Below are 11,012 nucleotides of genomic sequence, written 5' to 3'. Positions count from 1 at the left end.
AATGAGAAAAAAATCAAAATTTTATCAAATTCACCTAGAAAGCTTAAATTTGGGATATACCTATACCCTATTTTCGACCTGCCAATACGATTGGGAACGATTTCAAACCATTTTGAGCGATTTAGGAGCCTCTGGCAGATCATTGGAAATTACTGAAGCCTCCAGTAAATTTTGGTAACTCTGAAATTATTTTGCAGAGGGTACTTTGGCTTTCCAACTCCATTAGATGAAATTTTGTGGAAATTTCTAGCTTCAAAATTCTACTGGAGGCTTCAAAAATTTTCAAAAAGTCGCTGGAGGCTCCATAATCACGTAAACCCACCAGCAGTTGACTTGACAACATGTTTAAGTTGGAGTGCAGCCTGAATTTCGGATTTCCAACATCACTTGATGAATTTTTGTAGAGATTTACAGTTTCAAAAATCTGCTGGAGGCTCCAGAAATGTTGAAAACGGGTTGAAACCGTTTCCAATCAACTTGACAGGTCGAAAATAGGGTATATTTTAAATACCAGCTTTCTAGGCCAATTTAATAAAATTTTGATTTTTTTCTTCTCATTTTTGGCCTAATAGTCCGGCATATGACAATAAAAGTAATTGCACTCCCCCTCTCCGCCGATCCTCCGGGACAACTTTTTTCTTAAAGGGGACATCCTCAGGAACATTTTAAAGCGAACTTGCCAAAAAAAAGTTGGCCTTACTTACAAAATGGTGGTCATTTTGATTGACAGGTCAGCCGAAATCGCAGATTTTGCGTTTCAACATAGGACTTGTACGAATTTTTTCAAACTTTACAAAGGTAGATCGAAAGATCATGCAAAAATTCATCACCTGCCAAAATTTCACGTGCTAAAGTGCGTTTTTCGATTTTTGGTGAATTTTTGAAAATCAAATTTAGGCCAAAAATAAGGGGAAAAAATCAAAATTTTACCAAATTGAACAAGAAAGCTGAAAGTTGGGATATACCCTATTTTCGACATGCCAAATCGATTGGAAACTGTTTCAACCCGTTTTGAGCAGTTCTGGAGCCTCCAGCAGATTATTGAAACTCGAAATTCCTACAAAATTCCATCATATTGGAGTTGTAAAGCTGAAATTTATTCTAAAGACTAAATTCAATACGCTACGAAGTACTGCAGGTGAATTTCAAGTCGTTTTGGAGCCCCCAGCGACTTTTTTAAAAATTCCTGGAGCCTCCAGTAGATTTTTGAAAATTCAAATTTTCTCAAAATTTTATTAAATGGAGATGGAAAGCTGAAATTTACTCTACACTCCAATTTTAACACCCTCTGAAGACGACTTTAGGTGGGTTCAAGTCATTTTAGAGCCTCCAGCGACTCTTTTGAAAATTACTAAAGCCTCAAGCAGATTTTTTAAACTTTGAATTTTTACAAAATTTCATCAAATGGAGATGGAGAGTCGAAATTCATTGTGCAAACTAATTTTAACACCCTCTGAAGACGACTTCAGGTGGGTTTAAGTCATTTTAGAGCCTCTAGCGACTTTTTTGAAAATTACTGAAGCCTCCAGTTGATTTTTGAAACTTGAAATTTCCCCAACATTAATTTATCAAATGGAGTTGGCAAGCTGAAATTTACTTCGCAGGCTACATGGTAGTTTCAAATGGTTTTGAAGCTTCCAGCTAAATTTAGTAAATTTCAATTTTCCGAAAAAACGCCATACAACCTTTCGAAAAGTCGCTGGAGGCTCCAAAACGACTTGAAATCCACTAGCAGTCTACTTCGTAGCGAGCGTATTGAAATTAGTTTGCAGAATAAGATTCGACTCTCCATCTCCATTTGATGAAATTTCGTGAAAATTTAAAGTTTAAAAAATCTGCTGGAGGCTCTAGTAATTTTCAAAAATGTCGCCGGAGGCTCTAAAATGACTTGAACCCAGCTGAAGTCGTTTTCAGAAGGTGTTAAAATTGGCGTGTAGAGTGAATAATTTCAGTTTTCCATCTTCATTTGATGAAATTTTGTGAAAATTTGAAATTTCAAACATCTGCTGGAGGCTTTAGGAATTTTCAAAAAGTCACTGGAGGCACCAAAACGAATTGAAATTCATCTGCAGTACTTCGTAGGGTATTGAAATTAGTTTTTAGAATAAATTTCAGCTTTACAAACTCCAATTTAATGGAATTTTGTGGAAATTTCGAGTTTCAAAAATCTGCTGGAGGCTCCAGAAGTGCTCAAAACGGGTTGAAACCGTTTCCAATCGATTTGGCATGTCGAAAATAGGGTATATCCCAAATTTCAGTTTTCTTGGTTAATTTGGTAAAATATTGATTTTTTCCCTCATTTTTGGCCTAAATTCGATTTTCAAAAATTCACCAAAAATCGAAAAACGCATTTTAGCACTTGAAATTTTGACAGGTGATAAATATTTGCATGATCTTTCGATCTACCTTTGTAAAGTTTGAAAAATTTCGTGCAAGTTCAATGTTGAAACGCAAAATCTGCGATTTCGGCTGACCTGTCAATCAAAATGGCCGCCATTTTGTAAGTAAGGCCAATTTTTTTTGGTCAGGGGGGGGGGGTGGGGGTGCAATTACTCCTATTGTCATATGATTTGGGATATATCTACCCTATTTTCCACCTGCCAATCCGATTGGTAACGATTTCAAACCATTTTGAGCGGTTTTGGAGTCTCCGGCAGATTTTCGGGAATTACTGAAGCCTCCAGTAAATTTTGGTACCTAACTCTGAAATTAGTTTGCAGAGGGTATTTCGGCTATCTAACCCTATTTGATGAATTTTTGTGGAAATTTCAAGCTTCAGAATTCTACTGGAGGCTTCAAAAATTTTCAAAAAGTCGCTGGAGGCTCCAAAATCACGTAAACCCACCAGCAGTCGACTTGACAACATGTTCAAGTTGGAGTGGCAGCGTGAATTTCGGATTTCCAACATCTCTTGATAAAGTTTTGTGGAGATTTCAAGTTTCAAAAATCTGCTGGAGGCTCCAGAACAGTTCAAAACGCTTTGAAACCGTTTACAATCGATTTGACAGGTCGAAAATAGGGTATATTTCAAATTTTAGTTTTCTAGGTCGATTTGGTAAAATTTTGATTTTTTTTTCATTTTTGGCCTAAATTTGATTCTTAAAAATTCACCAAAGATCGAAAAAAAAATTTACTTCATTGATCCTAGAACCAAAAAATGATTGAAAAACTAGCACCAAAGAATAATTTTGAGTCCAAGGGACATATGGAGGTAAACGAGAGGTTCATGTGCCCCATTTTTTCTATTTTTAAACGACGAAAGTTTGTCGTAATCAAAATAATCAAAAATAGTTTCGACTAAAATCAGTGACGATTGACGAAGAGGGCCCGCTTCCCCTCCCCTTATATCCCAAAATATCATAAACGCATCTGCACTGAATTTTTAATCAAAAAAATTCCTAAATTCTCCAAATTTTCATATTGAAAAAAATTGAAAGCATATGAATTCTCTCTCGCCCTCCCCAAAACGAGCCTCGTGGGATCAAAATTACGGAGCACCAGTTAAAATCAACCTTCAAAGTTGAAATTCTCAAGATTACATTTTTTAGGGGGAGGGGGGACACACAATGAACCGATTAAGCTATTGGGGGAACAGAAAAAAAACGAACATTCGAAATCAAAGAAACATACCTATGTACCACAAAATGATGAAAATAAAATTAACTCGAACGTCGCCCTGTTTTTTCCTGAGTAACTTAAACTGATAAGCAAACATTTTAATAACGGTTGAAAATTTTTAATTACAACATCAAGACGTTTGAAAAACGTGTGAAATAAATAATATTACTCATACTCATTCAACATAAATAACACAAAATCTAGTAGAGATCCGATATCAAACCAACGTAGCTAATTTAACGCTTTTGAAATGAAATCTCAAAAATTCAAATAAAAAAAAGAATAATAATAATAAATTTTAACTTCAAAACTGAAACGTGAAGTTGAAACAGTCGATAATAAAGAGTCGGAATTAAAAATACGTCACTTTTTCACTACACATACCCACCCAGCATAACGAAAATATGAAAAATTTGGCAACGAAGCGACGTCACCTTTAAATACATATGACTATATCGATTTTTTTGTTTGGCTCAGTCGAAGAAACATCGATTTTAAAAACAATCACCAAATCAGCCTCCCACTCGAGACTTTTCCGAAAACGAAACGACTACTTAGTATTCGATAAAATATTTTCTAAAACGATCATTTTTTTTTGTTTTTGTTTTAAAGCTATATATCCGAGATGATCACTATAAAAACCAACTTCGCCATTTTACACATAAAAAACAGAGAATAAAACATAAATTACAAATTTTTCCAAACCAGTCCAAGTACATATTTCGGCGTTACGATTGGTTGAATTTACATCAATCCAAGTTGATGATTTCCGAAGCGTCTGTCGTCATCCATGAATTTGATTCATTTTCTTTCGAAACTGTAACACGACGAACAAACATGTGGTTTTATATTTCGCCGACTAACGTCACGAAAAATACGGCAACGAATCGACGAACGATTCCAAAAATAAAACGATGGAAAACCCAATAACGTAATGTATCGTACGTCGTCGAACAAGGTTTAAAAACACTTGCAAACGAGCGCATAAAGCAAATAAAATAAAAAAGGTGTAGATTTCAACGATAACTTACTATAATTATTAGAACCGGCATTATTATTAGAAACAATCGAGTTTCCTAAACTGATCGCTGATATAATCTGAAAAAAAAAAATTCGAACACGTGTGTTAGTCGAACAACGCGATAAATATCACGAAGAATATTATTCTTCTCAATGTACCTGTGGCAGCGGATGCTGAGGGTAATGATTAGCATTGGATTTATGAAGTGGTACACTTTGCCAAACGAAACTTCTATCGTTTGGTAAAACTCTAAAACTAGACCGGACCGGATTCAGCGAATTAATGGTAACATTTCCGGCGTTGTTATTGGCGAATAAGTCTATATTATCGTTCCTCCTTATATCCATCGGAGAAACGATATATGTGCGATCGTGATCGACTATCCGGATTAATGCGGTAGAATTATCAACTGAAATACATAAATAAAAAAAATTACATAAATCGTATCACGTAGATTAGGTACCCAAAATATGGAATTTTAAAGCCAGAAATCAAACTCACCTTTGGGAGGTCTAGCCTCAGGAGGATCACAGCCGACGAAAATTACATCGTCGTCGTCGTCGTCGTCATCATCATCATCAACTCGACCATTGGTAACCGAAGATGCTGGTTGTGGCTGTGCCGATGCTGTAGCAGGAGCAGGATTCGTGGCAGTTAGCGATGTTTCTTCTTCTTCGTCGCTATCGTCTAATAAATCGATATAAATACTGGGAGCGGTATTAGGGGTAACTTTTTTCGTCGGTCGCATGACAGGTTGAGGTGCGGTGGCGTCGTCGTCATCGTCGCTGTCAATTGAAACAATTATATCGTCCGAGTTGACTGGATTATTAACTTTTACGCCGCCTATTTCGACACTCGCAGCATTAATATTCTGCAAACGAACGACTTCGATGTGTTCGCCGGAACTATTCAACAAATGCAGAGGTTCGTTCTGAAAAAATACACAGGAATAGCTTGATTATAATCATCGCGAGTAAAATATTTTTCAAATTAGGACAATAGAAGGTTCTTCTAGATCCATGAATTAAATCACAAAAATGCAAATATTATATGATTGGATGGGGGGGGGGGGGGATTGAACACCGGAGACCTCTCAAAAAGCTCATCGAGGGTACTCTCTGGATGTATATCGTCAAATTCCAGCCTCTCAAGTCAATTTTTTAGGAGCTTCAGCGATGACAAAGAATCGAAAACCGTTGAAAAAGGCGCGAAAATTCACTTTCTCGTGACTTGAAAGTGACAGGGAGGGGTTGAGAACTCGAAATCTATTTTTATTTTTTTTAAAAACACATCTGGGGTGGGTACTCTTTATAAGATCATACTAAATTTCAGCACATAAGAATAGATTTCAAAAGGTGAGGGGGAGGGGGAATTCCGGCGATGACACGAGAACGAAAACCGTTGAAAAAGGCGCGAGAATCCGATTTTTTCAATTCTTGAGAACAACGGCGAGACACTCTTGGAAAGTACATGCCAAATTTCAGCCACCTACGTCACTTTGAGCGAGCTTAAGCGATCGCAAAAAATTGAAAACCGTTAAAAAAGGCGCGAAAATCCATTCTTTCGTAGTTGGAAGGGTGGTGGGGAATTTCAACCCACTAACTAGGAAAGTACCTCAAATTGAGCCAAAATTTCAGATGCTCAGAAGAATTTGTCGGTTTCTGGAGAATTTTTGAAAATCCAATTTGGCCAAAAATGGATGAAAATCAAAATTTTACGAAATTGGCCTAGAAAGCTTTTGAAAAATTGCTGAGTGATTCATCAAATGAGTCACTAAAAGCCCTGAACACATTTACAGGAGACAAAGTTGATTTCGACAGTTTTTATGACATTTTTTAGGAAATCTGGAATTTTCAAAATTCGGCTGGAGGCTCCAGAACGGCTTGACATCGCCCTCAATCGATTTAGAATGTTCAAATTAGGGCATTGCATAGTAAATTTTACCTTTCCAACTTCATTAAGTAAAATTCTATGAAAATTTCAATTTTCAAAAATCTGCTGGAGGCTCCAGAACTGCTCAGAACGGCTCGAAACGTTTTCCAATCGATTCAGGACGTCAAAAATAAGATGCGTACCAAATTTCAGCTTTCTAAGTCACTTCGGTGAAATTTTGATTTTTTTCACCAATTTTTTGCCCACATTTTGATTCTTAAAAATTTCACCAAAAATCTTAAAATGCACTTCAGCAGCTGACATTTTAGTTTGTGATGTATTTCTGCATTCTCTTTAGATTTAGCTTCGCCTGGATCGAAAATTTCTCACCTGGGTCTTTTTTTCAATCATCTTCTCACCCCCCCCCCCCAACACATCAAAGTCGGGGAGCCCGCATAAGGATCACCTGCACCCCCCTACCGATTCTCCGGGACAACTTTTTTCTTAAAGAGGAAGTCCTAAGGAACATTTCTAGCCCTTGTCCTCAAAAAAAAAGTGGCCCTACTTACAAAATATGGCGGCCATTTTGATTGACAGGTCAGCCGGAATCGCAGGTTTTGCGTTTCAACATAGGACTTTCACGAAATTTTTCAAACCTATCAAAGGTAGATCGAAAGAGCAGGCAAAAATTCATCACCTGTCAAAATTTCAAGTGCTAAAGTGCCATTTTCGATTTTTGGTGAATTTTCAAAAATCAAATTTTGGCCAAAATGTGAGAAAAAATCAAAATTTTACCAAATTGACCTGGAAAGCTGAAATTTGGGATATATCCTATTTTCGACCTGCCAAATCGATTTGAAACTGTTTCAAACCGTTTTGAGCAGTTCTGGAGCCTCCAGCAGATTTTTGAAACTCGAAATTCTCACAAAATTTCATCAAATGGAGTTGGAAAGCCGAAATTCATTCTGAAAACTAATTTCAATACGCTATGAAGTCGACTGCAGGTAATTTTCAAGTCATTTTGGAGCCTCCAACGATTTTTTGAAAATTACTGGAGCCTCCAGTAGATTTTTGAAACTTGAAAATTCCCAAAAATTTCATCAAATGGGGTTAGCAAGCCGAAATTTACTCAGCAAACTAATTTCAATACAATATGAAGTCGACTGCATGGTAGTTTCAAGTGGTTTTGAAACTTCCAGCTACTTTTTAAAAATTTCAATTCTCCAAAAACCCCGATGAAACTTTTCAAAGAGTCACTGGTGGCTCCAAAATTACTTGAACTCGCCTAAAGTCGTCTTCAGAGGGCGTTAAAATTGAAGTGCAGAGTTAATTATGCTTGCTAACCCCATTTGATGAAATTTTGGGGAATTTTCAAGTTTCAAAAATCTACTGGAGGCTCCAGTAATTTTCAAAAAATCGCTGGAGGCTCCAAAATGACTTGAAAATCACCTGCAGTCGACTTCATAGCGTATTGAAATTTGTTTGCAGAATGAATTTCGGCTTTCCAACTCCATTTGATGAAATTTTGTGAGAATTTCGAGTTTCAAAAATCTGCTGGAGGCTCCAGAACTGCTCAAAACGGTTTGAAACAGCTTCCAATCGATTTGGCAGGTCGAAAATAGGATATATCCCAAATTTCAGCTTTCTAGGTCAATTTGGTAAAATTTTGATTTTTTCTCACATTTTGGCCAAAATTTGATTTTTGAAAATTCACCAAAAATCGAAAATGGCACTTTAGCACTTGAAATTTTTTCGGCTGAATTGTCAATCAAAATGGCCGCCATTTTGTAAGTAGGGCCACTTTTTTTTTTTGAGGACAAGGGCTAGGAAGGTTCCTTAGGACTTCCTCTTTAAGAAAAAAGTTGTCCCAGAGAATCGGTAGGGGGGTGCAGGTGATCCTTATGCGGGCGCCCCGACTATGAACGAATTTTGGCAAAATGATTCCATCTGATGGGTTTCAAAAGCCACAGAGAATAAAATAAATTTGTAAAAAATCAAGATGCGAAAAACCAATGAAAAATGATTTTAAAAATCTCAAATTAATAAAATCATTTTTCATCAATTTAGACTTGCACGAGGTTTTGAGTTCCTCTAAACCATCCTTTTCCGGCTCAATCACCCCCCCCCCCCGTCCGCTTCTACAAAATCCCCCATGCTCTTGACTTTGGGAAGGATTTTTTTAGTGAAATAAGAAAAAGTCGACGATACTTTCAAATTAATCCCATCCGAATCAAAATTACATCGAAATCATCTTCAATCATATGGAACTTGATAATTCAATAAATTACAGAAAGTAAGAAGCGATTAGATAAAATAAACACGTGCTGTGATGATGACGTAATAACGTACATCTTCGATCGTACTAATATCAACGCTCACTGACTAAAACAGTGAACCCTGAATGAAACACAATAACAACTCACTTCATCATCATTTCTGGGCAATTCAATTGCAGGAACTTTACACGAACTTTCATCTTCCGAATCGAACGATAACGTTCGCTTTCTCGAGTTCGATACTTGCGACTGACTCGAAGAGCAGCGGTCTTTTCTTAAATTTTGAGATTGACGAACGCTGCATCACAAAAAAACAGAAAAAAAACGATTAATACGCGAAATTATCATTGAAAAACAATGAGGTGAAAAAAATCAACGACGATTTACCTTCGTGTCTTCTCAGATGTGCTCGAAGGTCCCGGATCTTCCACATTGACACTCGTACTGGTACTTGAATCAACGCCAGATGTTCTGCTCTTGACAACTGCGCACCAATTACGTAAATTAATAAGTAGAAGTTGCAATCCATTTCAACGAGTATAAAACTATATATTTTTACAACTTACTCGATACGCAAGATGTACATGTCCATTGTCCTTTCTCATCGAAGTAATCTTCGCCACATTTGTTATGTATGCCTTGAGAGCCGCAAAAACTACAAAGTATTATCTCGTAATCGCTGCGAAATACGATCAAATTAGTTACACAGAACACTCGACGACGACGAATCACTACGAGTAAAATAATTAATACATACTTCCCAGCTTCGGAAAAATTTCTACCGTTAGGACACATACATTGAACTGCATCGCATCTGCTGTATCTTTCAGTCAATTCGTGATAGGCGTTGGGCTCGAGTTCCCAAGCAGCGTCCCTAATTCGAAATACACAAAAGTATACTAATTAACTACACCTGTTCGGTATAGAAGCGATTATGTAAAGTGAAACAACACGTACTGGTCTGGAATGTAGATACCGTTCTCTAGCATCTCTTTTCGAAAAATGTCTTTATTATTACAATTGGGACACTTGAAAAAGTAACCGGCATTGATAGCCATTCTCTGAAAACGATAAAACACGAGCATTAAAATCATCCTTAGACATCGAACAAAGTATCGGATCAATTCGATGGAGATTTACTTGAACACAATTTCTATGCAGCCAAGTTGTTCTGCAGCAAGCGGCCCAAACAGTGCTAGGCAACGGTTTAGCTGTCACTTCATCCTGGCACATCACGCATATGGATTTCTCCGTCAACTTGATCGCATCTTGTGGTATACGTTGCGATGGTCGATGAGCATAACAATACGATCTGTGAAAATGGTACGAGTTTTATTACACATTATTTCGGCGAAGCTACGTACGTCGTTTCGAACAGAGTAATATTTACTTGAATTGGCCATAAAATAAATGCAGCGATCCGTGTTGAATTCCGCAAGGATAATGAAATTTTTTCTTGCATTGTTTAACATTGCAGCCAATAGTGGCCCCTGAATGTTGGCAGTAACTGCAGGTCTATCGAAATATGAAACCGTTATAGAAAATCTATGAGGTGAACGGAATGTATCGAAATGACCGTAACTTACTAATTTACTCCCTCTGCCTACTTCTTTCTTGATATCCTTCGGTAAGAATCCCAAAATACCTTGGTCGTCTTCTCCATTTTGTTCCATATTCGATGAAAAAAGCTACGTAAAAATACATTTAATTAGTTACGATGATGCAAAACTAAACGTTCGAGTGTCAGCTCAGGTAGCCAAGCAGCACATCGACTCGATTTCGAGCAACGTTGAATTAGGTAAAGTAACTCACCATACAAAAATAATGAGTGATAATCTCCTCATAACGATACATCTTGCCATAGTGCAATTCGTCGACATCGTTATGTCGACAAAAAACACATTTCTCATGGCACTTCAAGCTGTCTAAAACCTCCAACGCCATTTCCACCGCACAATTAACTCAACTTCATGATAAATACTACGCTTACAAAACTATGAAACAGAACGTGAATTCGTCGATTACGCAAACATTCAGTTTTTAATGAAACGAACAACGAGAGAGTACACTAAATACTTACTAAATTTCGATTCAAACCAAATTTCAGCTGGTACTTCTAGCTTCAACGATCGTCGATCTGCGAAAAAAAAAAGATCAACAAACAACCGTTGAGGGAAGATGGTTGCGGGGGCAGTGTTGCCACGTTTCGAGCAACGTTGTCATAT

The 11,012-nt window shown here is 37.1% G+C and overlaps 1 protein-coding gene across 1 annotated transcript; it reads right to left on the bottom strand.

Annotated features, from left to right (window-relative positions):
- Window positions 1-3,714: 3,714 nt before the first annotated feature.
- On the bottom strand, window positions 3,715-11,003 carry LOC135838032 (pineapple eye protein-like). Its single transcript, XM_065353546.1, has 14 exons — window positions 10,868-11,003; window positions 10,600-10,781; window positions 10,374-10,475; window positions 10,178-10,302; window positions 9,928-10,099; window positions 9,745-9,848; window positions 9,545-9,661; window positions 9,354-9,466; window positions 9,175-9,271; window positions 8,935-9,085; window positions 5,141-5,570; window positions 4,798-5,048; window positions 4,650-4,716; window positions 3,715-4,435 (listed from the first exon to the last, which is right to left on the bottom strand). Exons 2-14 carry the CDS (start codon window positions 10,729-10,731, stop codon window positions 4,368-4,370), a joined length of 1,929 nt encoding a protein of 642 aa, XP_065209618.1. The 5' UTR covers window positions 10,732-10,781; window positions 10,868-11,003; the 3' UTR covers window positions 3,715-4,367.
- Window positions 11,004-11,012: the final 9 nt, after the last annotated feature.

The sequence above is a fragment of the Planococcus citri genome, chromosome 2 (assembly GCF_950023065.1).
Source record: "Planococcus citri chromosome 2, ihPlaCitr1.1, whole genome shotgun sequence".
Lineage (NCBI taxonomy): Eukaryota > Metazoa > Arthropoda > Insecta > Hemiptera > Pseudococcidae > Planococcus > Planococcus citri.
Note: the sequence above shows the minus strand (reverse complement) of the source record. Positions and strands in the feature narration are given on the sequence as shown.